Source organism: Neltuma alba, unplaced genomic scaffold (genome assembly GCF_004799145.2).
Source record: "Neltuma alba isolate B1F8T4 unplaced genomic scaffold, ASM479914v2 tig00001801_pilon, whole genome shotgun sequence".
Lineage (NCBI taxonomy): Eukaryota > Viridiplantae > Streptophyta > Magnoliopsida > Fabales > Fabaceae > Neltuma > Neltuma alba.
This window is the reverse complement of record NW_021632622.1, coordinates 15,077-42,687: the sequence shown is the minus strand read 5'-3', so window position 1 is coordinate 42,687 and position 27,611 is coordinate 15,077. Positions and strand designations below refer to the sequence as shown.

At 33.6% G+C, this 27,611-nt stretch overlaps 4 protein-coding genes across 5 annotated transcripts; all 4 read left to right on the top strand.

The window, feature by feature from the left end:
• Positions 1-696: 696 nt before the first annotated feature.
• On the top strand, positions 697-1,829 carry LOC114711945 (F-box protein At3g07870-like). The gene is made up of 2 exons (XM_028896384.1): positions 697-1,117; positions 1,543-1,829. The coding sequence occupies exons 1-2, from the start codon at positions 749-751 to the stop codon at positions 1,546-1,548; spliced, it is 375 nt and encodes a 124-aa protein (XP_028752217.1). The 5' UTR covers positions 697-748; the 3' UTR covers positions 1,549-1,829.
• A 2,842-nt stretch (positions 1,830-4,671) lies between these two features.
• On the top strand, positions 4,672-9,290 carry LOC114711855 (F-box/kelch-repeat protein At3g06240-like). 2 transcript variants are annotated; one of them, XM_028896285.1, is made up of 2 exons: positions 4,672-5,573; positions 8,881-9,290. In XM_028896285.1, exons 1-2 carry the CDS (start codon positions 4,692-4,694, stop codon positions 9,004-9,006), a joined length of 1,008 nt encoding a protein of 335 aa, XP_028752118.1. In that variant the 5' UTR covers positions 4,672-4,691; the 3' UTR covers positions 9,007-9,290. The 2 variants fall into 2 exon arrangements, with proteins under 2 accessions (XP_028752118.1, XP_028752127.1); XM_028896294.1 differs by lacking the exon at positions 8,881-9,290 and adding an exon at positions 5,677-5,937 and having other exon boundaries at positions 4,672-5,617.
• Positions 9,291-14,463: 5,173 nt separating this feature from the next.
• Positions 14,464-15,660, top strand: LOC114711899 (F-box protein At3g07870-like). The gene has a single exon (XM_028896327.1). It carries the CDS (start codon positions 14,464-14,466, stop codon positions 15,658-15,660), a length of 1,197 nt encoding a protein of 398 aa, XP_028752160.1.
• A 6,114-nt stretch (positions 15,661-21,774) lies between these two features.
• On the top strand, positions 21,775-22,968 carry LOC114711889 (putative F-box protein At3g10430). The gene has a single exon (XM_028896317.1). The coding sequence runs from the start codon at positions 21,775-21,777 to the stop codon at positions 22,966-22,968; it is 1,194 nt and encodes a 397-aa protein (XP_028752150.1).
• The last annotated feature ends 4,643 nt before the right edge of the window (positions 22,969-27,611 follow it).

The following is a 27,611-nucleotide window of genomic DNA, read 5'->3' as shown; positions in this document are numbered from 1 at the left end:
CCTTCAAAGTCTGTCCAGTATTAGGTTTTTGATAACCTTATGATAGAATTATGTTAACCAATAATAAGTCTTTATTTGCTTTTTAAGCCAATAATAAATCTTCACAATAATATTTCACCCCAAAAAAATCTAAACAATAATAAATAAAAGATAACTTAACTTATAAACAAAACTGAAATAAAGATTATCTTTTTGTCTTATAAATAAGTGGAGTACGTACATCACACCTGAATTAAATAACGTTTAAAATTTTCACAAATTTCCAACACAAAAATAAAACTTTTTTTAATCTTAGGGAACTGTCCAAATAGCCTAATTATTTCTTTTAAACTCCTCAGTCCTCATACTTGTCCGTTATATTTTTTTTTGTTGAAAAAAGTGTATTATAATTTCTATCTGCAGCATGAAAACATGGAGAAAGTTGCAATTTTTTCTGTTAAATATTGATATTTTATTCAAAATTAATTGCGGAAGATTCAATGCTCCAGTAAAAAAAAAATTAAATTCATATCAATTATCAGAGAACTTTTTAATGCTTATTTCTCCCTCTCATGCGCAAAACTTAAAAAAATGCTAGTACTATAGTTTTTTTCCGTTGCCTTTACGAATTGCGAGATTGCACAAAGCAATCGTCTCTTTCACTCCTTCACCCCACTCCTCTGTCTTCCCAAGAGCGCAATCTTGAAAAAAAGGCTTCGAACCCAGTGTCATTCAAGATTATCATCAACCCTTTCCCTCCAGCAAGAAGATGGCGATTGGAGGCGACGAACCCTTGTTGCCATTCGAGATTATCGTCAACATTCTCAAAAGGCTTCCTGTCAAATCCATCGTTCGATTTCGATGTGTCTGTAAAGATTGGAAAAATCTCTTCAAATCCCCATCTTTCATCGCTGAACACTTACGCCACTCTGATCGCAAAAACCCTTTGCTTCTCCTCCAGGAATACAATTGCTATGATAGACGTGCGTACTTCTGTTTGCTTGATCATAAGATGGAAGCCGTTGAATCTTTTAGCACACCCCCCAATTGGGGTGTTACTGGTTCCTGCAATGGCTTGCTTTGTGTCAAAATCTATCTTTATCGAAACGGGTTTCCTGTTTACCCAATGATTAGAGAGGTCAGAGAAATACCCCAAACAACAATTGATTCTTGGTTTTGCATGTTTGGATTTGGGTTCAGTAGCATTCTTAATGATTATAAGATAGTGAAATTTTATAATCAAGAGTTGCGTAAGAAGAAAGAAACAGGTCGAGACTATCATTTCGCCAAACAAGGGCATGATGGAGTCGAAATATATTCATTAAGCACAGATTCCTGGAAGGAACTAGAATTTGGAGCTTTATAGAATATAACAGTTAAATTTAGAACTGCCAGTGTTGATGGAATAATTGTTTGGTTAGGAGAAAAGGATTCTTTTCCTGTGCTAGTTTCTTTTGGCATAGTGACCGAAGTGTTCACAATAACACCATTGCTGTCTGTGGATGACTATTTTCCAGTTAATCTTGGTGTGTACACTGACAAACTTGCTATATTTTGGCGTAGCCATAGAGACAATTCCATGGATATAAGGGTGATGGAGCTGGTTGCTACTGAATTTGGGAGGCGTTTGAGTTGTCAGAGTATATCTTTGACACATTTCCACATGCTTCAGATCCTGTATGTATTTGGAGGAATGAAATAGTTTTCTTAGGCATTGAATGTGAGATTGAAGCAGGACGATGTACCAGTGTACTTTCTTAATCTGTTCAATCTCACTACTAAAAAATGGAAGGAGTTCCGCAAATTTCCATCTGCCCATTAGTGCCATGCGGGTTTCAATTATGAAAGTAGCCTTGTGTCTGTTTGGAACACCGAGGTTGAATAGCCTTGCCCTGAATATGATTCTTATTTCTGCATTTCAGGTTTCTTTCGTCTTTAATCCACCAAACCTTTCCGCATTTTGGATGTATCCATGATCCTTGAGGCCCCTTTGAACAGTGATTTGGAATGGGGAAATTTAGTACTAGTTTGTTTCAAACTTTAGTTTAGCTTTCTGTATCATCATATGTTCAATTCTCATGTATGAATATATAGTTCAGTTGATGATATGTAATCTTTTGTGGGTTTTATTGGCCACTTAATATGCTAAGAGGGAAGGAAGGGCTAACCTCATCCCAGATTAATGCTTCTTGCTTTGTCATGAAGGCCTTCCTATATCCGTTAAATCTCACTACATAAAGTCCTTCCTTTAGCTGCTGCTAGATCTGAGCATTCACTTTTATGTGGATGTGACTTATCATTATGTTTTTCAATTACACAGAGAGCCTTATGTGTGTTGATTGATGCCCTTCCACATCTGTTGAAGCTTTAACATTTTGGTTGCCCCTATAATCTTGATGCCCTTTATAACAGTTGTCTTTAATTAGAAATTCAGTTATCAGATGTTTCAAAATTTGGGTTTAGTGTCTCTATGAGCATATCATAATGTCTTTTTTTTCTTTTTTTGAATGGAGTTGTGTGAATTTTCATTCAAAAGAGTACAAGAACAATGCAATCAGAGGACAAATACAAGAACCAAACAACCTCCTTGATAAAAGACTGCTGGAAGTTGAAGATGGTTCATGATCAAAGTTCCAAGTCCCAAATTCTAGACCCAGGATCACTATAATAGTTGGGCATGGCTGATGAATTTTTCCTTTTTATGACTTCAGGAAGAGTTCTAGTAACACAATTATATTTGGACAGAAGAAGCTTCACCCATAAAAGCTCGATTTTGACAACTAAGATCTTTAATTCCCCTCCTCCATTTGTCTGATCATTCTGAACAATTGTGAGAAATAATGTTAGCAACTGCAAAATGGACATGTTATTTCAATTTTAATATTTTAATATAATATTATATAAAAAGTTAAAAATAATAGTGGTTTTATGAAAATTGCTTATGCAAGTATTTTGAAATTAATATACTACTATTGGTAATGAATGAGTGTTATTTGTCTTGGGGAAATTGGAGTCCGAGTACTATGTGAAATAAAAATATTTATTATTTATAGTTTTATACTGTAGGGCAATGTTTCTTTGTTACCCTAATGTCATTCAAATAAAAAAAAAAAAATTAGTAGGATGAAATGATCCACAAATTACTCATTTTTTATAACCTTATCCACAAGCTACCCCTCTCTCTCTCTTCTTCTTTTTTTAGTCAAAGATCTACAGGTTACTTTTTCAATGCAGCCTAACCAAACAAAAAGAAAATAACATTTATTTAAATGTGAGACAGCATATGAACTTGAAATCAATGTAAAACGTCCTTCAGACCTAGAGCCGGGAAAACGGGCCGAGCCCGTCGGGCCGGCCCGTTTAAGCCCGTTTAAGTCAAGGGCCGGGCTTGTATTTTGGAGTCTTGAAAGGGAAGTCGGGCTTAAAAGGGCTAGCCCTGTAGGGCCGAAAAATAAACGGGCCGGCCTTGTAGGGCCGCGGGCCGGCCCGTTTAGGCCCGCCAAATTATTTTTTTTTAATTTTTGTCTTTTTTTCTTAACTTAAAAAAGAAAACCCTAACATTTTAAACATAGCATACTCTTAGTTTTACTTATCTTGGTAGCTCACATAGATAGCATTCACAAAAAGAAAAAAAGAATCACTATAGTTGTGGGAAAAATAACCAAAAAAACATGAAAATTGCAAAATTTAAAACTAGTATATTCATAAAAATATATTGTTATTTATAAGTTGTCAAAACCTATTAAAATACTGTATCTATAATTTTTACAGTCTTTATTTATCATTCTCCCATATTTTTTATACTTGAAATATAATTGATCAAAAAATCTTTTAAACTAAAATAAAGATCTATATCATTTTTATAGTAGAAACAAATTTAGAACTAAGAATGATGGACTCTTTTCTTTTTTGTCGGTATGATAAATGATTATTCTTTATGCATACTATGTTTGTTAGTTAAACTTTTTTGTTAATTATTTATAATCAAACTAGATCATCCACATTGTAATTATCTACTGAACTTAATGCTTATTTAGTTGTTTATATTTGTCCTCTATTTAGTTTGTTTATTCAATAGACTTTATTATACTGTAATATATGTTTAGACATGATAATATTTATATTTGTGACTCAATTTTATTTATATTTATACCTTTTATTAGTAATTTTTATTGTTTCATTTTTATTATTTTGATAAAATATACAAAAAAAATAAAAAAAATTATTTTAATTAAAAAGACCAAAAGCCCGCGGGCTAGCCCGAGCCCGTCATCTCACGGGCCGGGCTTGAAAAAATGACTTATTTTTGAAACTCGGGCTTAAACGGGCCGGCCCGTTTAAGCCCGAGCCCGTCACGGGCCGGCCCTGCAGGGCCGGGCCGGCCCGTTTTCCCAGTACTATTCAGACCCTTGCTCGACTCCTCCTCTTCCTATGAGTGCCAATTCCGAAATCCTAATTCCCTTTCGCAGGCAGATGGCGAGCGGAGGCGACAACCCCTTTCTGCCATTCGAGATTATCATCAACATACTCAAAAGGCTTCCTGTCAAATCCCTTGTTCGATTTCAATCTCTGTGTAAAGAATGGAAAAATCTCTTCAAAACCCCATCTTTCATCGCTGAACACCTCCGCCATTCTGATCACCAAAACCCCTTCTCCTCCGTGAACACAATGTTCGTCATTGGTCCTCGTCCTTATGTTTGCTTAATTATAACATGGATACCGTTGAAGTTCTGAGCATTCCCTTCAGACGCAGTTGGAGAATCATTGGTTCCTGCAATGGCTTACTTTGTGTCGAAGTCATTCATAATCGAGGCAGGTCTTCTAGTTCGCTTTGGCTGTGGAACCCGGTGATTAGAGAAGTTATAGAAGTACCTAGCACACTGAATGATCATAGGTACGTTTGCTGTCTAGGATTTGGATTCAGTAGCATCGTTAATGATTACAAGATAGTGAGATTCTACAATCAAGAGTTGCGTAGAAAGAGGGAAAATCAATACTTTCAATTCATCAAGCATGATCGGGTGGAAGTGTTTTCATTAAGCACAGGGTCATGGAAGGAACTGGAGTCTGAGGCTTTACGGCATACAGAAGTTTTACGTGGTGCTTTGAATGCTGATGGAACTATTTTTTGGTCTGGATTCCGGTCTTTCTCATCCATAATAATTTCGTTCGACATAGCAAGGGAAGTGTTTACATTAACACCAACACCAAGACCAACTGAACATGATGTTTCATTTGGTGTGTACGGGAACAAACTTGAGGGTCACTATGTGATTAAAGAGGGCCCTGGATCTCATTTCATCGGTGTTTGCGAGGTGGAGGACGTTGCTAGTGCATCTGGGAATGGTTTGAGTTGTATTCAGAAAGATAGGGTTGGACCAATGTCAGGTGTTATACGTCCCGTATGTGTTTGGAGGAATGAAATAGTCTGCTATCACATTAAAGAGACTGAGGTGGAGGGTAACCCAAAATGCGTTCTTCATATGTTCAATCTCATTACTAATGAACGGAGGACGTTCAACTGTTCAATTGACTGTGACTGGTGTGATATTTTCAATTATGATGAGAGCCTTGTGTCTGTTTGGAACACGCAGGTCCCCTAGCGTTGCTCTCACATATGATCATTTCTACATTCCAGGTTTCTTTTGTCACAGTATTTTTGGTGGGCTCTTACATATGATCATTTCTACATTCCAGATTTCTTTTGTCACAATAATTTTGGTGGGAATTAACGCACAAAACCTTTTTACACTTTGGTTGCATCTATAATCCTTGAAGCCCCTTTTGATCTGTGATCTGAAATGGAGAAATTCAGTACTAGTTGTTTCAAACTTTATTTTACCCTTTCATATATCATGATATGTTCAATCTTCATGGACGACATATGGTTTAGTTGCTGCTGTATGAATTAGTTGGGTTTTGTTGGCTACTCAATATACTTAGAGGGAAGGAAAGGTGGACGTGATGGATTAAAGCTTCTTTCTTTCTCATTTTTTTAATCTAATGAAGCAATAAAATTATTACCCAGAGCGAACTGTATGAGTTATTGCTTTGTGTTTCTCATGGATGAATATATAGTTTAGTTGCTATTATATACAGCAGAAGAGAGTGAACCATATGCCCCTTAGATTTGTTATCTAGAATGGAGAAATTGAGTTCTAGCTGCTTCCAACTTTTCGACTTTCCACATCTTCAGATGTTTAGTTCTAATGTGTGTGTGTTTAGTTCTAATACATCTATAGTGTGCGTGCGCGTGTGCGTGTCTAATTGCTGCTATATAAATTCTTTGGGTTTTGTTGTCCACTTAGACATACTGGAAGGAAAGGTTAACAAGACTGACTTAAGTCATTTGTTTTCCAAATATTAATTGGTAGAATGAGGTTTCTTGCAGCCTTACTGAAAGTATTGAACTCATTGGTGAAAGGAGAGTGAGAGTGAAGTATGGCATATATACCTTTGTACTCTGTTCCAACTCACCACTAATGAATTGGAGAAAGTGAGAGTGAAGTATGGCATATATACCTTTGTACTCTGTTCCAACTCACCACTAATGAATTGGAGAAGCTCCCTAACATTTTTAGATGCCATTATTGTTTTATTTTTCCATTATTGATTAAGCTTGCACTGAAACTCTGATTGTTATGTGGCTGATTTACTTTGAGAACTTTTGGTGGAAATGAATCCGTACAAAAGATAGCATTGAACATTTCGGTTGTTTCTATAATACTCCCTCCGGTCCTATATATAAGCTTCACATTTGAAAAGGGGTTTGGTCCAATTTATAAGCTTCATTTTGAACTTTGTCTGAACATCTAATACTTTTTTCCAATTTTACCCTTAGTTGATTTTATTTAGTGTTTTATCTTTTCCAATGACTATGAATAGCATTAATTAGAAAGGTGGCTAGCTTGATTTCCCTCCAATTATTTTAATAATTCATTCTCTCTCTGTTATATGTACTCTCTCTGTGGCATATACTAGCCTATATATTCTCTCTCATCTTTTATTCTTTTACTCCCTCCGTTCCTTATTATAAGAGACGAATAACCGAATTACGTTGTTAAAATTAGTTAAGAACAATCAATGTGTAAAAGGTATAATTTTTTTTCCAAAAAAGCCCTCATTAATAAGGAGAGAGAGCATGAGAGAGAACAATGGTAAATTATTCAAAAAAAGAGAAGTGGGAATGAGAGAGAGTGTGAGTTGAAGACAATAAATATGGGTAAAATAGGACATCAACACAAAAAAATAGAGACAACTTCTAGGTGTCTCTTATATATAAGAATATGCCATAAGCATCAAATGTCTCTCATAATAAGGAACGAAGGGAGTATTGTCTCTCTCAATTACTCTCATAATAAATAAGAGCATATTTGGAAAAAAAATATTTTCTTTAATCTATTTATTGTTTTGACTAATTTTAACTCCTTGGTTGTTAAATGCGATTTAGTTATTTGAAGCTCATATATAGGACTGGAGGGAGTAGAAAAGTTATGATACTAAATCTTCCATGATTTGTTTTTATCACTGATCTAATTGTGCTTGATGTGTATGAGAACAAAGTTGCTATGCTTCATCAATACCCTGCCCATGAATCTGCATTTATTGATTTATGGGTGTTGGAAGTGGGAAGGGCTGCATATGGGAAGAGTTGGGGTTGGACTAAGAATTAAGAAATATAGTTTCAGACCAACTTTACGTTCCTTATATCCAATATGCTTTTGGAGGAATGAAATATTCTGCCAAAACCTTGAATGTGTGAGTTCGCTCAATCTCACTACGTACTGATAACAAATTGAAGAAGTTCCAAATTTCTTTGCCTGTTGGTGTTGTGAGTGGAGGATTCTTTTATGTAGAGAGCCTCGTGCCTATGCACGACACATATGTTGGATAGCCTTGTCATGAAATTCTCACTTTTGTATTCTAGATTTACTTGGTCTTGCTAATACATTTTGGTTGTATCTGTTATCTAGAATAGAGAAAGTTCTATCTGCTTCTGATTTTTTATATTTCTATGTCATCAGATGTTGAGTTTTACTTGCTATGTTTTTGTGTCTTTTTTTTTTTCCGGTAAACATTGCACACTTTTTTAGGAAAAAAAATTACAAGAGAGCATATTTCAAAGGCAAAATGCTACTTTGATGGAGTGGAGACTTGCATGTGCATCATGTCGTCATTTATTTATTCTTTTTCATGATGAAGATGGTACAATTATTAACATTTGTTCATACTTGCAACGTTAAACTTAGCGTGAAGCTTCCTAATCTCGGGAAAAATGTTCCGATGAGCTATATGAGCAGGACTTGTTCCTCTGATAACATCTAAATGAGTATATTAAGATACGTGTGAGTGTGTGTAGAGAGATAGAGAGAGAGAGAGAGAGGGAGAGAGAGGTACAGCATGCTGCATCGTGATGCAGATTTGTTGTGTGGTGATATTAAGTGCAGCTCTGAATGCTAGAAACACAGCTTCCATTATCCCACCTTGGTCGGTGCACGTATATATATGTCGAAGCCAAAATACTTGATCTCGTCTCTTTGAGACCAGATACTGGTCTAAGCTTTTATTTTTGTTGTTCTATTTTTCTGAAGTATTTTGCCTGTATTTACCATTTTTGACAATCTCTTGTGAGGTTATGTCGGACCATCATATCACATCTCCTTAAAACCTAATGACGAAGGCTGTTATAGCTCTTGTGCATATTTCAGCTGCTCTTCATGGTGTTTTCATTGTAGTTTGGAATTGTTGAGATCAAGTAATTTTTATGGTTTACATTAATTGTGCACTGACACATCCTCGTTTTCAAATCCTAGAAGGGGTGTTCTTAATTGGAGATGTCTATCTAGAAATGTTCAAGATGACTAAGATCTGATCTCTTCTAAAAATTTATTCTGTTTTGAGATTATGAAGAAAATGGAACTCAAAAGAAGATATCCAAAGCTACAAAATACTCCTAGAGAAATTCAGCTGCAAGTACATGAGAAAAAGGAAAACGAACCATGCATAACATCTGAATGGCCTAAATAAGATAAGCACACACCGATTTTGGACACAGAAGTTGCAGGAAAATCACTGGGAATCTCCTTTCGCAGGGAACAAACCATAAGTGAAAATCATAGAAACAGTGGCTAACTGGCAAAGGAGAAGTTGCCCTGTGATTCATATACAATCAAACTATCGTTATTTATTTCTTCATACACAATGGCATATCCTGTGGAACAATCCCTCCTTTAAGTTGGTGCATATGGGTTTACTCTTTTGTCTCATCAACCATACGGTCCAGTAATAACAAAAAGGTTCAGCTTTTGTTTCCAAAGAATAGTACCATTTGAACTTTGAAGCATCTTATCTGGCAAGACCCAGCCATTATTCCAAGCATCTACAAACAAGGTCTTATAATTAAGATCGGAGGTAGTATTAATAATATATGTATTTGTACCTACTTCCAAGGATTGTTGTATATGTTTGCAAGAAACTGGCTAAGTAACTCTATTTTGGCATGACTAATGAAATAACAAGATGACAGATGGCTAGTTTGTTCAGCTTCAAAATAAAGGGAGCAAAAACAAGTTTAAATGCATTAGTTGCATTAGTAAAACAATAAATAAAAAAAACATCATTAAGCTTTGGTATTGACCCTCACTACCGTGTATATTGTCAAGTGTTTTTCAACTCAGCTCTGGAAAAGGTCTGCTTTTGGACGAACCAGCCAACGGTCTAAGAGCTGGAAAACCAATATATGCAAAAATGCAAAGAAGGCAATGTGAATATTAAATTTCTTTGCTTACTAGCAACGTATTAACAGTTTGTAAGCGAAGTATCTCTCAGTCAAGTGTTAACAGTTAATTGGAAGGTCACAATAGAAGTGACATCAAGCCACTTCAAGAAACTTTGAAGTCATACGCAAATTTTTCATAAAATTCTCAAGAAAACTGCAAGTCAAGGCAATTTTCCAGAAATAGTTACAGTATGATGCTCAACATGTTAAATAATTCAAGTATTCATCAAGTCCTTACATAAGACTCCTTGGTTTTATTTGATAGTGACAGGAAATAATAAAAGAGCCCTTAGATGGTAAGAAAAGATTAATTAATTCATTTGCTGGTAAAAAAAAAAAGATTAATTAATTCATACTAAAAGTAAGAGACAAGAAAGAACACAAGATCATTACTAGTATATAGTCGATTCCAAATGCTACCAGAAGCAGTGATGACTTCCAAGTCAACTTGTCTAAACGGTAAGAGGCAAAGTACAAGTGCTAAGGTTAGTGTTGCATAAACAATCAGAACCGAGATAAGGATTGCGAAAATGCCGAAGTCAGGCCTACGACAGTTAGCAAACTTCGGATTTGCCTTTGAAGCAGCTATGGAGAAACTTGAAGGTCGGTAATGTTAATTGAAAAAAATCCACTAAATACTATAATACCTAGGTGCTTCCTTTTCTTTAGAACTTTCTAAAGATTTTTAATAGTTATCGTTTATATAAATTATTCATGATTGAAAAATAATTTTCCATTATCACTAAAATTTTGCTAAGTATGACTGCAAAATAATCTTTTTAATACTTTAATCCGAATACTTAATAATATTTTTTTTAAGAAATAATGTTTTTAGTACACACTAACTCTGGTCTAGCACTAGAAAAACAGGCAAGCCGGTTTAGACCTGTGTCTCTAAATGCATCATTTTGCTAGGCTCGGCCCTTGAGTTAGCAGACTCAAAGTCAGTGCACAAGCTTTCGGCCTGTTTAACTGAAAAAAATAATTTCATTATTTCTATTGACTTGACCAATGTGGCCAATGTGAGACTTGCGTTTCTTTATTTGTAAAATATTTTATATCTTTTCATCTTCATACCTATCACTATCATATTTAAGTATCATATCTAAGTTTTATCTGCTATATATGTATTTGACGAAAGTTACAGTTTTTTTTCCCCCTTTATAAAACACTAATTTCTTCCTCTCAAAGTTAATGGCAAGGCATAATATGGCCAATGAGAGGTGTAAGAAGATTTCATTTAAAAAGCTAAATTTCCAATGCATATAATACAACTTCCTTCCCTAAAAACATTTTTTTTCAGATTTAGCAATATATGAAATAATTTTGCAGATAACAGTTCGATATTTTATAGATAAAGAAAACTATCTAGATCGGAGAAGGAAAAAAACCACAAGTCAATTATATTCATTATTAAATGTTATTATTTTAAAAATAAGATACATGGGTATGTGCCATCGGAGAACTTGATATAATAATATAACTGGAGAACTTGACATAAGGGATATAAAGAATTCGATGCAAGTACCCTTGATGGGAAAATAAGATTTTTTTTGGGGCAAACGAGAAATACAATAAAATAAATCTAACTCGCGAAAATAAATCTCTCCTATAGTCTTTAAAATAAAGACTGAAACAATGATAATGATACGAATCTGAATCGAATAATTGCAGCTCGTTGGTCTCCTACACTCCGATCCCTAATTCGTAATTCCCTCCCGCAAGCAGATGGCGGCTCGATGTGATAATCCGGTTCTGCCCCTGGAGATCATCATTAATATTTTCAAAAGGCTCCCAGTTAAATTCCTTGTTCGATTTCTGTGTGTAAAGATTGAAAGAATCTCTGCAAAACCCCATATTTCATTGAGGAGCACTACCACAACTTTGCCTACAAAAATCCTCTTCTCATCTTCCATTCATTCGGATCCGACCCTAGATATTATTCGTCCTTATGTTTGCTTCATTATTATAAAATGGAATCTGTGGAAGTTGAGAGAATACCAACGACGGACGGCTTACCAAGTCGTTTTCATGAGATCATTGGTTCCTGCAACGGCTTGCTACTTCTGAAACTCGATCATAACGATGATTATTCTCCTCCTTCGCTTTTGATGTTGAACCCAGCGACTAGAAAGGTAAGGCAAGTGGCCAGAATAAACGATGATGTCACCTATGACCATTTTATACAGGGATTTAGGTTTAGTCCTGTGGTTAAGGATTATAAGATAGTGGGAATTCATGTTTATGATGTTAAATATAGTCTCTTCGTGGACGGAGTGGTAGTGTAAAAGTAGAACTTGGGGCTATATGGAGTGTAATATTTGAATCTAGTAATCTAGTAAATCTGTCACTGCTAATGGAGCTATATATTTTGGTTGGGATCTGATGATAGTGACGACAACGACGACGGTGAAAATCAACGTCGTGTGATAGTTTTATTTGACATAGCAATGGAAGTATTTACATTGATATCATTACCTTCTTCGACCTCAGATACTCCTCTCAGTAGAATTGTCCTTATGTGAACGAGGACAAAGTTGCTATGCTTCATCCTTCCTTTGCGCAAGAAGCTTCTTTTATCGATATATGGGTGTTATTGGAAGAGGGTTGTGATGATGCACATGGGAAGAGTTCGGGTTGGACTAAGAAATAGAGAATTGGACGAACCTTACGTTCCTTATATCCAATATGCTTTCGGAGGAATGAAATATTCTGCCTTAAATTTGGTTGTGGGGGACGTAGTTTGCTCAGTTTCACTACTAATAATGAAGTGAAGAAGTTCCACGTTACTTTACCTGTGGGTGATGTGAGTGAAGGATTCTTTTATGTAGAGAGCCTCGTGTCTCTGTGTGATACGTGTGTTCAGTAGCCTTGCCATGAATAAATTCTCACTTTTACATTCTAAAGTTACTTTGTCTTGGCAATTTTGATGGAAATGTACCCACAAAACCTTTTGTACATTTTGGTTTTATCTATATTCATCAGTTCTATCTACTTCTGACTTTTTATTATCTTTCTATGGCATCAAATGTTTGAGTTTTACTTGCTATATGTTGTTATTTCATTATTTTACAATTGCGCAGTTTTTTTTAATAACAATTTAGAAGAGAGTTTTGCATAATTCTTCGACCTTGGTTGGTACGCGTATTTAAATCTCATATAAGTCGAAATACTTGCTGGATCTTGAAACCAGAAAATGATCTGAGCTTGTGATTTTTTTTTTTTTGGGGTTCTATTTTCCTGACGTTAGCCTGTATTTACCAGTTTTGAATATTTCTTGTGAGATTATGCTCTGATGAGCTCTGCGACCAGGACTTATTCCTCTGATAACATCTAAATAACTATATCAAGGCATGTACATGTGTGTGTGTAGAGAGAGAGAGAGAGAGAGAGAGAGAGGTGCACGTGTATATATAGGCTTACTGTGTTTATGAGAACAAAGATGCTATGCTCTGTTTTCACTTTGTAATTAAAAATTCTGTCGCTAATTTCTGTTACCAAAGTTTATAAGTTTAAAAGATTTTATAAATTATTTAAATTTATAATTCAAAATTTTTAAACACGCCTTTATTACAAAAATTTATAAACATATTTAGTCAAGTATATATATTTATTGAAAAAATTAGTTAAATTTTTAGTCAAGTCTTTTATATTTATCTTAACTGAATGAAATTCATGTAATTATAAAAATATAATTTAGAAATTTATTGGAATGAGAGGTAAAATTAGTAAATAAAATTTATTTTAATATAAATTTCAGTTAGAGATGATATTTTTAAAATCTTTTTAGAATATTCCTAAAACATAAGCTAAACTTTATCCATTTATTATCAAGAAATTAGTTAAAATCAGTTTCAAACAATAAATATGCAAGACATATATTTTTTTATTTTTAAATATGCTTTTATTAATGAAAAGAATAAATAATGGATGCAATAAATGAATTAAAGAAGAAAGAGAATATATGTAGGATAAAATTGGAAAAAATTCATTAAATGCTTAAACAAAAAATAAATGTTATCTTATAAAAAAATAAACCCCTCCAACAAAGTTTAGCTTATATTTTGAATTGGGGGGAGTATTAACTAATTGGATTAAAATGTACTACCTCCGGCTTTTAATATAAAATCCTGTTTGACTTTTATTTTGGTTCTAAATATAAGACCCCAATCCACTTTGTCCCTTATATTTACTCAATTTTTTTCAAGATAGTCCTTCTAATAATTATAATTCTAGTCAATACATTTGATTAGCAAGGATATTTTAGGAAAGACAACACCTATTTAGGACAAATAACTAACTCAATTTACTTATTTAATCTCCTCAAATTAGTCAACTGGCTCTTATAATTAGGACCAGAGGTAGTATGTTCTTAAAATAGAAAGGAGTTCTGTATAATTAATACAAACTAAAAAGGTAATCTAAGTATTTTATTCTAAAAAATAATTTTGCATATGTCAGCTCTATATTTTATGGATACATAACTGCATATATGAAAAATAGGATATCATGAGTCAAACCAATAATATTGAAAATAAAGATTGAGATAACGATAATAATTACAAATCTAATTTAAAATTTAATAACAGAATATCTATAAAGAGAACAAGGTTAAGTAGGCCCAGAAGGCTTGATCTGTACTTCTGAAATCTGAACCCGTCGCGCGCTGTACTTATAACGCATCGTCTCCTTCACTCCGATCCCAAATGGCGACCGGAATCGATAAGACCTTTCTTCCCCAGGAGGTCATCGTCAACATTCTCAAAAGGCTTCCTGCGAAATCCCTCGTTCAATTTCAACTGGTCTGTAAATATTGGAAGAATCTCTTCAAAACCCCATATTTCATTGAGGAGCACTGCCAGTTCTCTGCTCAAAAAGACCCTCTTCTTATCTTCCATGCATTCGGCTGCAGCCTTAGATATTCGACCTTATCTTTGCTTCGTTATAAGACGGAATCTGTCGAAATTGAGAGAATAAAAGCGACGGATTCCTTCACTCATGCTTGTGGCATCATTGGTTCTAGCAATGGCTTGATCTGTGTGATACTCAGTTATGATGATGATGGCGGGTCTCCTCCTTCGCTTTTGTTGTTGAACCCAGCGACTAGAGAGGTAAGGCCAGTACCCAGAACAATAAATTATTATGGAAGCTATGGCGTTTATGGATGGGGATTTGGTTTTAGTCCACTAGTTAGGGATTACAACATAGTGAGAATCCATAATGCTAGGTTTTATTTTAATAATGGTCGTGCCAGTTTAGACAATTCCTGTGTTGAAGGAGTGGAAATGTATTCATTAAGAACAGGGTCATGGAAAGAAGTAGAATTTGGTCTTATAAAGAGCGTAAGACTCCAATATTCTAAACCTGTCACTGCTAATGGGACTATATTTTGGTTGGGATTGGAGTTTAAAGATGAAGATCATCCTTTGATAGTTTCATTTGATTTAGCAGAAGAAGTTTTCACACTGACGCCAATACCTTCTTCAATCACTGATCCTCGTACTTATGCAAATGTACTTGATGTGTACAAGAACAAACTTGCTATGCTTCATGGTTACTATTCGTATATGTCTTCTTTTATGGATTTATGGGTGCTGGAAGAGGGAAGTGGTGAATATGGGAAGAGTTGGTTTTGGACCAAGAAATATAATATTGGACCAACTTCATGTTCGTTATATCCAATGTGCTCTTGGAAGAATGAAATAGTGTGTCAAAACATTGGAAGTGAAAGGAATGGTAAGTGGGAGGATGACCCAGGTCTTTATCTGTACAATCTCACCACTAATAATGAATTGAAGAGGTTTCGTGTCTCTATATCTGTGGATAGTATGAATGGAATTTTCAATTATGTAGAGAACCTTGTGTCTATTTCCGATGAGCATGTTGAAGAAGCCTTGCTATGAAATTCTGGCTTTTTACATTCTAGATTTTCTTTGTCTTAGCAATTTAGGTGGAAATGTTCCCACCAAACATTTGAACATTCTTTTTTTATGATTTAATATTTGAAAAGCAAAATGTTACTTCAAGAGAGTGGAGACTTGCATGGGCATCAGGTCCTCATTTATGTATTCCTTTCTGGGATGAAGGTGGTACAATATATTAACGTTTGTTTAGACTTGCAACATTGAACCTAGCACGAAGCTTCCTAATCTCAGGAAAAATATTCTGATGAACTATATGGATTGGACTTCTTCCTCTAATAACATCCATATATAACTAGATATATCAAGTAAAATATATATATATATATATATATGGATATGTATGAGATTCTAATATCAGTTGTTTTTTACAACTCTTAGCCCCAGTTCCTGTATCCACTATCCACCAACTTAGACGCGTGAAGAATATATTAAGAAAAGAGATAGAAAGAAAAGATATGCGCAAACAAATAATAATTTGATTTGATATGAAAAATAATGTATAAGATATTTTTATTCAGTATTTTGTATTTAGTATTCACAGGTCAAATTTTTGTGGACCCAAATAGAGGTAGTTTTCTTGAACTTGAACTTGAACTTCCATATTTAAACCGCTATATCTAATTTTGTGATGGCAATGGCTTTTTTATGTTATCTTTTCTTCTAAATTTGTAATTTTACTGATGAAGGATTAATGAAATTCAATTTATTTCTAACTATTGAAATAATAATGGTTTGGAATAAAATAAAAATATTAAATAAATAAGAAAAATACTTTTGAGTTTTATAATTTTGACAGGCTCATTCTTTGGGGGAAAAAAGCTATTGGGAAAGCCCAGAAGAAAGGAAAACACAAAAAAAAAACCTGAAAATTGTGAAATCACAAATCAGGTATATGAGGATTGAAAATAACATAGAGAAAAATAAATTTAAATTAGCATTTTAAAATTAATAAAATGACAAAATTGCCCTTTTGATTTCTTTTTCAAAGATTTAACCCCTGTTGGAGACCATGCCGGTGGTAGGCCACCACCGCGGCTGGCCATTTGACAGATATTTTTTCTTGTGGCAGTTTTTTTTTTGGGTCATGGGAAATTATCTGAGAAAAGTGGTGATAGTGGGATCTGATCTACCATCCCATAGTCATTTGGGCCAAAAAAACAAAAAAAAAAAGTAACTAGAGAGGTAAGATACTATATCAGAACAACAAACGATGATGGTGGTTGTGGCATTTTTGGGCGGGGATTATTTGGGTTTAGTCCTGTAGTTATGGATTACAAAATAGTGACAATTCATATTTCTAAGTTTAATTTTAACAATAATCAAATCGATTTGGACAATATATGAGTTGACCAAATGGAAGCGTATTCACTAAGAACAGGGCATGGAAAGAAGTAGAATCTGGGGTTATACGGAGTGTAAAACTCGAATCAAAACCTGTCACTGTTAATGGTGGTATATTTTGGTTGGGAATGGAGTCTGAAGATCATCGTCGCATGATCATTTCATTTGACCTAGCAATAGAAGTTTTTACATTGACACCAATGCCTTCTTCAACCTCTGATTCTCATACTCATCTAAAGGGTTGTATGGAAACCAAACTATAGTTTTAAAAATAATATTATGGTATACTGCACGAAAACAAAGTTGGTATGCCTCATGGTCAATATGTTAATAGATCTGCTTTTACTGACTTATGTTTACCACTAATAATGAATTGAAGAGGTTCCCCATCTTTTTATCTGTTGATGATATGAATGGAATTTTCAGTTATGCAGAGAGCTTCGACAAGCATGTTGAATAGCCTTGCTATGAAATTCTCACTTTTACATTATAGACTTTGTCTTGGCAATTTCGGTGGAAATGTACCCACAAAACCTTAGAACATTTTGGTTGTATCTATAAGCATTGATGCCCCGTGTATCTGTTATCTAGAATAGAGAAATTCAGTTCTATCTGCGTCTCACTTTTTACTTTTCTATGTCATCTGATTTTGAGTTTTCCTTACTCTTTTTACTTTTTCCCCCTATCATTACACACTTTCTTTTTTAAAATTAAATTACAAGAGAGAGCATATTGCAAAAGCAAAATGCTACTTCGAGGGAAGGGAGACTTACTCGTGCATCATGTACTCATTTGTTTATTCCTTTTCCGGATGAAGATGGTATTCAGACTTGCAACATTGTACGTAGTACAAAGATTCCTAATCTCAGGAAAAATATTCTTACGAGCTATATATGAACAGGACTAATTCCTCTGATAGCATATAAATATAACTATATCAATTAATATATATATATATATATATAGAGAGAGAGAGAGAGAGGGGCACACGATGCCGCAACGTGATGCAATTTTGTTGTGTGGTGAAATTAAGTGCAGCTCTGAATGCCAGAAACACAGCTTGCATGCTTCCTCCTTGGTTGTGCACGTATATGTCATAAGCCTTTTAGCACTGGTATCAATTAATTGTGCTTCAAGAAAATATCAATTTTGAAACATAAAACCTTTTAAATTTTGATTGTGTGTATAATCCTTAATGCCCTTTAGATCTGTGAATTAGAATGGAGAAATTCAGTTCACTACTAGCAGGTTGCAAACTCTATCTTTGTGTTTTTTATCATCATATGTTCAACATAGGATATATAGTTTAATTGTTGCTATATAAATTATTTGGGTTTTGTTGGTCACTTAATATGCTATGAGGCAATGCAATTTGCACTATAGATATTATATTTAAGAACAATTTTATAAAATTATTTTTCAAAAGAAGTTTTGAAAAGAATAATTGTTTAGACAATTATTTAAAAAAAATACATTTGAAAAAAATACAAGACAAAAAATACATTTGAAAAAATTACGAGACCTGTTATCTACATCATCCAAAATAGCAAAGTTATTAATCTAGCACCAGGCATAAGTTTAGAAGAGAAATGTTTAATCAAGTTCACTATTACATAAAAGTAGACCATTATTGAGAAAATTAGCGATCAAAGTCAATTCTTTCACAGATCTTGTTGCTAAAATTACAGATGCAATGAAGAAATCGCTAAATTGCAAGAGAAAAAAAAAATTTTGTTGCTAATTTCCATGGCTAATATGCAACAAATTTTTCAGCATCGAGAAAACATGTGGCAAGTGATGACACTGCTTGACGGGTTGGAACCTCTCCTCTTTCCTTCCCATCCTCTCCCCTCTTTTTCTTTTTTCAACCATTGAATTAACATTTGAACCATTCAGATTTAAATCTTCTTAAAACTGTTATTAAAATATTAAATTACAAAAATAAATAAATTATAAATTATAAACTATTAAAATTTAATTCTACTGGTTTGCAAATGCACTAAATATTTTTAAATTTTTTTATAATTAATTTATGAAAATTAAAATCTGAAATGTTGAAATATTTTAATCTAATTATTAGAAAAAGAAGAGGAATAAAGAGGATAGAAAGGGAAGAGTAGAAGTTCCGAATCTCAAGTAGTTGAGGTTGTCGTTGACAGTGATGTGGTAGTGGCCAACATGAACACATGGCCGGTGTGACCGTCGTTAGCAAGAAATGTGGCGGGTAGTGGGTAAATGAAAAAAAATCATAATTTTTCAAAACAAAAGAAAAAAGCAAAAATGCAAAGAAAAAATATTTAAAAGTTATTTTGATTTTTTAGTTTTTAAAACCATATTATTATTTTTTATTTTGCAGAATATCTAACTAAAAATAAATCACTAAATAATGTTTTATTTTTAAAAACAAAAAATTTAAAAAGAAAAAAATATCATAATTTTTCAAAACAAAAGAAAAAAGCAAAAATGCAAAGAAAAAATATTTAAAAGTTATTTTGATTTTTTAGTTTTTAAAACCATATTATTTTTTTATTTTGTAGAATATCTAACTAAAAATAAATCACTAAATAATGTTTTATTTTTAAAAACAAAAAATTTAAAAAGAAAAAAAAACAAGTCGAACTTTCTATTAAAAATTTGATTAGTCTTCCATTGAATTATTGGATCAATTTTTGAAGAATTAAGTTTAGAGCTGATAATATGGATTGAACTTGTAGATACAACCCATCAATCCACCAAAAATGGTAGGTTAGGATTGGATAAAAGTCAATCTGCCAATAAACAAAACTTTTTAACCCGCACTACCTAATCCACGACCAGCCACGAGTTATCTCACTAGCCCACGGGCTTACCCGCATTTATTTTTTTGTATTTTTTTAATTTTATTAATTATTATATGTATTTTATTATATTTTATATCCTATCTAAAAAAATTAGAGAAAAACCTATATGATTTATATGGTATTTTTAATCAAGTATTTAAAGGAAAGATAAAAATTTCATTATATTTTCTTTATGTTGTATAAGGAAAAATATATTAAAAATGAAAAAAAAAAAGAAGAAAATAATAGTTGGCGGGTTTAGCCAACCCGCTACTACACAGAGCCTTTTCAACCTACATCGCCTACCCCTAACCCACTACGAGTCAACCCGCAATAGTCTAATCGTAACTTGCCGTGGGTTGGCCCATATTGCCACCCCTAGTTAAGTTCAGTGAATATTTGGAAGAGTAAAATAGTATGAAGGGATGAAATTTTAGGAGGCTTTTGGTTAAAAAAAAAGGGCACTTTTTGAAAGTGTTTTTATGAAGTAAAACTCATCTCATATGCTTATTTCGTATATGGTAAAATTATTTTTAAAATCATAATTTGGTTTCCACCCAAATACTCCCAGCTTAGACTAACTGGAGGATAACATGAAACCTTATATATGTTCAATTATGCTGAGAAAGCCTGACATGAAATATTATACTCATAAATTATAAATATTTAGACTTATTTTTCAGACGTTATAATGTATAATTTATAATATACAGCGTACTGTATTGACATTACATATTGATGGAAATAAAAATGGACAATTAAAGATTCTATAAGATTTTATGAGACTTAATTAGACAGTTGCAGATTCTATAATTAAGAATATTTGACAATTAATGAGACGATTTGATAATAATTTATTTTGGTTTTGATTTGATTATTATTAATTATCATCAATTATCAGTCCATATAGAAATGGAAAGAAAAAAAATAATTGAAGATTTTATAAGATTTAAATAGGATCAATAATATTTTGACAATTAATGAAACAATTTGAAAATAATTTATTTTTAGTTTTAATTTGATTGTTGTCTCTCACCGTCAATTATCTTTTATCATATTACAGATTCCCATATTATCCGTAATATCATAAGTTAACCCTAATAATATTTAAAATGCATATTTATAAGGAAAAGATACAATGTTTACTAGGAAAAACTTTTGCATACAATTTATTTTTAAAATGCAGATTCCATTATTTTTATAAAATCAACAAAAACTTTTCAACACACATACTCCTCTGGTCCTATTTATAAGGCAGATAGAGAATATATTTTTTGATTCTATTTATATGGTATTGAGAGAAATTTTTTACATGGATGTACAATTTTACCTTTTATTTATTAGTGTGTTGATTTTATTTACATGAAGTATAATATATATTAAATAGGGATGAAGTTAGAAAGTTATTAAATTTTAAATGAGGGTTGATAAAGTTTAAGATTTTTCTTAGTTTATACTCCCTCTGTTCCTTATTATAAGAGACGAATAACCGAATTACGTTGATCAAAAAAGCAGTTAAAGTTAGTTAAGAACAATCAATGTGGAAAAAAATTATATTTTTTTCCAAAAATGCCCTCATTAATAAGGAGAGAGAGCATGAGAGAGAACAACTAAATTATTAAAAGAAAGATAAGTGAGAGGGGGAGAGAGTGTAAGTTGGAGACAATAAATATGGGGTAAAATAGGAAATTATCACAAAAAAGTAGAGACAACTTTTAAGTGTCTCTTATATATAGGAACATGCTATAAGCATCAAATGTCTCTTATAATAAGGAACGGAGGGAGTATAAAACATACTAGAAGTGTCTTATAAATGGAACTAGAAGAGTAATCTTCTTTAATTAACTCTTCCCACACCCAAACCCTCTACTCTTCCACCCCGCCGTTCAGTCCTCTTCCCGAGAGAGCGAATTTGTAATTCCCTCCAAAGCAGATGGCGAGCGATGGCGGCAACCTCTCGCTGCCCTCCGAGATTGTCATCAACATTCTCAAAAGGCTCCCGGTCAAATCCATCGTTCGATTTCAATCTGTCTGTAAAAATTGGAAAAATCTCTTCAAAACCCCACATTTCATAGCTGAACATGCCCGCCACTCTTCTCACGAAAACCCTTTGCTTCTTCTTCATGAAAAAGATTTCGTTTCCAATGGTAAGCCTCCGTCCTTACGTTTGCTTAATTATAATATGGAAACCATTGAAGTTCTAAGCATACCCTCGATCGATTGCCTTAAACATGGTTGGAAAATCATTGGTTCTTGCAACGGCCTTCTTTGTGCCGGAGTCGATCTTGATCCAGATGGGTCTCCTCGCTCGCTTTGCCTGTGGAACCCGGTGATTAGAGAGGTCAGAGAAATACCCCTAACTACAACAACGAAGGATTACTGGGGACTGTGCGAATTTGGATTTGGGTTTAGTAGCAATTTTAATGATTACAAGATAGTGAAATTTTATATTCCAGAGTTGCGTAAAAAGAAGAAGAAACGTCAACCCTATAATGCCGACCTACTCGAGCATCATAGATCGGAAGTGTATTCATTAAGCACAGGTTTATGGAAGAAACTAGAATTTGGAGCTTTACCAAAGACAACAATTATATCAAAAAATATCAGTGCTGAGGGAAATGATGGAACTATCCTTTTCTTAGGAGAAAAGGACAATTTGCCTGTGCTCGTTTCCTTCGACATAGCTACTGAAGTGTTTAGATTAACACAAATACCACTACCCCGTGATCTTCCAACTGCTATTGGTGTGTACCAGAACAAATTAGCTATGTTTCGGCACTGCAATATCTCTTTTCATTCTATCCATATATGGGCGATGGAGGAGGTTGCCGGTGAATCTGGGAAGAGTTTCAGTTTTACTGAAGAATTTAAGCATTGCATAATTTCGTACTTTTTTCATCCCTTGTGTATTTGGAGGAATGAAATAGTTTGCGTTGACAAAGAGCGGTGGCATCTTGACGAAGACGAAGACGAGTGTTATGATGAATCAGTGTACTTTCTTAGGCTGCTCAATCTCACTACTAAGAAATGGAAGGAGTTCTACAAGGTTTCATCTTCCTATGACTGGTGTGATGGTTTCAATTATGAGAGGAGCCTTGTGTCTGTTTGGAACGCCCAGGTTGAATAGCCTTGCTTTGAAATATGATCATTTCTGCATTTCATGTTTAATTTCTTTGGTCTCTAATTCACAAAAACCTTTGAACATTATTTTAAGCCAAAAAAATTTTTTTGGCTAATTTCCATCGTTAATATGCAACAATTTTTTTAGTATCAAGGGAATATGTGGCAAGCGATGACACTGCCCAGCAGGAACCCATGGGTGGCAGAGGTTGTCATCGACGGTGATGTGGCAGTAGTTGTTAATCTCTAAAGTTTCATGTCATTTCAGTGCTTTTTCTTTAATTTTTATACACTCTTAGATATGTTTGTTCATATTTTAACATTTATCCTTGTTATTTTTGAGCTTATAACGATCAAGGTTTCTTAAGAATTAAATTATGGTGATCAAAGAAGAACAAATAGAGGCCAAATCATAGGTAAAACTACTCATTTGGGCTAGAAGTACAAAATTTTCTAAAGGCAAAGTGAGTTGCGGTGCATTCTGACCTGGCTGCAACCTAATTGAAACAGTGGAAAACTTGGCCACGGCATAAAATATTTGGGCCACATCACAGTTGTTGACAGCAAAACACTAAGCAACACTAAGTCAGCAAATTCTAGGTTTTAAGACCCCAAACTCGACCTTGGCCACCATTCTTTAGTTCTGGGTGGTTCTTGGAAGTATTGTGCTGTGCTAGGGCTTGCTTATTGGAGGAGATTGAGTTAGGAGTTAGAGCTTTGAAGAGATTTGAGCTTCTTTCCTTAGTTTTTCCTCTCCATCTTGCTTTTTTTACACTTGTTCCATTTTGTGCTGATGTGTGTGTGTGTATATTCTTATGGAATTTCTGAGTATGTGTGGCTAAATGCTTTGATTCTAGGATTATTTTGAACTCTTGTATGGATTAAGTACTCATTTTCCTTTTATATTTGTGATTAGTGATATGATTATGTTGATTTTACTCTATGTTTAATGCTTCTTGTTGATTGGCCACCAATAAGATTATTGGGTTCACTTGATTGATGCTTGAGAGGGTTAGGTTGAGTGTATTATGTGAGAACTTGAAGCTTGCGAGTTGAATAGATGATTTTGTTAATAAGATAGAGATATACTCATTAACCTCACATAATCATATAAGGTTTGCAATGAAAATTGGGGTTCAATTAATTAATTAAGAGGTTAAGGAATTAATTGAGCTAAACACCTATTTGGAGACTTGAGAGAGCATTTATAGATAATTTAGTGTCATTGGCTAGCATAATCTATAATTAAGAAGCAAATACAATGGGGATTTAATTGAGTGCTTTTGAAATATAAGAGGGATAAATAATCTTATGTTTTTTTGAATCATTGGAATTGAAGAATCACTTTTCTTTTTATTCATTTTTAATTTTATAAATAGTTGCTTTCACTCTTAATATTTGTATCGATCAAATTAAGTGAAAGTGTGATAATCAATACTTAACCGAGTTTTAAGACCAAATCCTCACGGGAACGATACTCTACTCATCACTTTCTTACTTGTGACGACCCGTGCACTTGAGGTGCAAACAGTGGCCAATGAGAAAACATGGTCGGGGTGACTGTCGCTAGCAAGACACATGGCGGGTAGGGGTTAAATGGAAAAAAGGATTTTTTTAAAAACAAAAAACAAAAAACACAAAAGCAAAATCAAGAAAATAAGTTATAGTTGTTTTGATTTTTTAGTTTTTAAGAACATATTACTTGTTTTTATTTTGTAAAACATCTAACTAAAAATAAATAACTAAATAAGTTTTTAATAATTTTTTATCTTTAAAAACAAAAAAAATTAAAAAAAAAAAAAAGGAAAACAAACAAGATCTGACTTTCTATTAAAACTTTGATTATTCCTCCATTGACTTAGTGGACCACTTTTTGAAGAGTTATATGCAGTGAGTATTTGGAGGAGTAAAATAGTTTGAAGGGATGCAATTTTAGACTAACTGGAGCATGACATGAAAACCATCTTATATCTGTTCAATTATGGCGAGAGAGCATAACTTGAAATATGACAAGTTGTATTGCTCATAAATTTTAAATGTTTAGACATATTTTTCAGACGTTATAATGCATAATTTATATAGAGTGCTGTATTGACATTATACATTGATGGAGATAAAAATGGATAATTAAAGATTCTATAAGATTTGATGAGACTTGATTGGATACTTGAAGATTCTATAACTAGGGATATTTGACAATTATTGAGTAATAATTTATTTTGATTTTGATTTGATTTGATTATTATCTTTTATCATCAATTATTATTCTATATAGAAATGAAACAAAATAATTGAAGATTTTATAAGGTTTAAATATGACCATTAATGAGACAATATTGCAATAATTCATTTTTAATTTTAATTTGACTGTTATGTCTGATCATCAATGATCTTTTATCATATGAAATATATACTAACAGTGATAGGGTTGGGTCTAGACTATTCCCCCATGGTATCGTAAGTTTTTTTTTTTTTTTAAACCACACCATAACATCATAAGTTAAGGTTTTGAATTTTGTGGAGAGAAATGCGTATATTTAACACCCATTTTGACTCAAATAAGATTAACCCTAATAATTAAAAGATGCATATTTACCAGTTAAAACGTTTGTGTACAATTTATTCTTAAATCGCAGATTCCATTATTTTTATAAAATCAACAAAAACTTTTCAACGCACGTAATCTTCTTTATTTAACTTTTCCCACAGTTTACAACCAAAAAAAAAAAAATCTCTTCCCGCATACAAACCCTGCACTCCTCCATTACTCCGCCGTTCACTCGTCTTCCCCATAGCGCGAATTTGTAATTCCCACCAAAGCAGATGCCGAGCTACGGCGACAACCCCCCACTGCCCTCCGAGATTATTATCAACATTCTCAAAAGGCCTCCTGTCAAATCCATCGCTTGATTTCGCTCTGTCTGTAAAAATTGGAAAAATCTCTTCAAAACCCCACATTTCATCGCTGAACATGCCGGCCGCTCTTCTCACGAAAACCCTTTGCTTCTCCTCCATGAAGAAGATTTCGGTTCCAATGGTAAGCCTCCGTCCTTTTGCTTAATCATAATATGGAAACCATTGAAGTTCTAAGCATACCCTCGATCGATTGCCTTAACCATGGTTGGAAAATCATTGGTTCTTGCAACGGCCTTCTTTGTGCCCTAGTCGATCTTGATCCAGATGGGTCTCATTGCTCGCTTTGCCTGGGGAACCCAGTGATTAGAGAGTTCAGAGAAATACCCCTAACTACAACAACGAAGGATTATTGGGGCCTGTACGAATTTGGATTTGGATTCAGTAGCATTGTTAATGATTACAAGATAGTGAAATTTTATATCCGAAGGTTTGCAAAAAGGAAGAAGAAACGTCAACCATATAATTCCGTCCTAGTCGAGCATCATAGAGCGGAAGTGTATTCATTAAGAACAGGTTCACGGAAGAAACTAGAATTTGGGTCTTTACCGAAGACAACAATTATCTCCAAAAATGTCAGTGCTGATGGAAATGGAGCTAATCCTTTTCTTATTATTTACCTGTGGTCGTTTCCTTCGACATAGCTACTGAAGTGTTTACATTAACACAAATACCACGAAGTCGTGAACTTCCAACTGCTATTGGTGTGTACCAGAACAAATTAGCCATGTTTATCCATTGCGATGCATCGTTTAATTCTATCCTTATATGGGCGATGGAGGAGATTGCTGGTGAACCAGGGAAGAGTTTCAGTTTTACTGAAGAATTTAAGGCTCGGATAATTTCGTATTTTTTGCGTCGCTTATGTATTTGGAGCAATGAAATAGTTTTCGTTGACAAAGAGCGGTGGCATCTTGACGAAGACGAGGACGAGTGTTATGATGAATCAGTGTACTTTCTTAGGCTGCTCAATCTCACTACTAAGAAATGGAAGGAGTTCTAGAAGGTTTCATTTTCCTATGACTGGTGTGATGGTTTCAGTTATGAGAGGAGCCTTGGGTCTGTTTGGAACGCCCAGGTTGAATAGCATTGCTTTGAAATATGATCATTTCTGCATTTCATGTTTAATTTCTTTTGTCTCTAATTCACAAAAACCTTTGAAGATTATTTTGGTTGGATCTATATATAATTCTTGAAGCCCCTTTGATCTTTGATCTGGAGTAGCGAAGAAATTCAGTACTAGTTTGTTTCATGCTTTATTTTAGCCTTCTGTATATCATCACCCTATGTTCAATTTTCTTGGATAACATATAGTTTAATTAGTTGCTGGCTTGCTGCTATATAAGTTTGCTTGGTTTTGTTGGGTTGTGTTTTAGTGGGATTGCCTACCCATGAATGATTGTGAATCAATGGGAACAAAAAAAATGTATAATTAAATTATTGAAATGCTTTCAATATAAAAATAGTAAAAATGTACTACATGCTTCCTCCGATCTACAGTATAAGTCACTTCTAGAAGAATAACAGGTCCAAAATGTGTCACTTAATAAGGAGTAATTAATACTTATTTGTCAATTTTGTCCCCATAATTAACTCTTAAACGTGACTCTTTGTATTTTTCTTTTTTATTCGCAATCTCATGTAATATGGGTGAAGTTGAAAAAATTTTCAATTTGAAACATATTTAATTAATCAACTACTATTTTTTGATATTGACGAATTAGTTAAAATGAATTG

Bases quoted from the DNA above. Each gene is read 5' to 3' on its own strand.
- LOC114711899 (XM_028896327.1), top strand. From the start codon at position 14,464: ATGGCGACCGGAATCGATAAGACCTTTCTTCCCCAGGAGGTCATCGTC.
- LOC114711945 (XM_028896384.1), top strand. From the start codon at position 749: ATGGCGATTGGAGGCGACGAACCCTTGTTGCCATTCGAGATTATCGTC.
- LOC114711889 (XM_028896317.1), top strand. From the start codon at position 21,775: ATGGCGAGCGATGGCGGCAACCTCTCGCTGCCCTCCGAGATTGTCATC.
- LOC114711855 (XM_028896285.1), top strand. From the start codon at position 4,692: ATGGATACCGTTGAAGTTCTGAGCATTCCCTTCAGACGCAGTTGGAGA. The intron at 5,574-8,880 runs GTCCCCTAGCGT...TTCTGTTTTGAG, and splicing joins TGTCTGTTTGGAACACGCAG to ATTATGAAGAAAATGGAACT.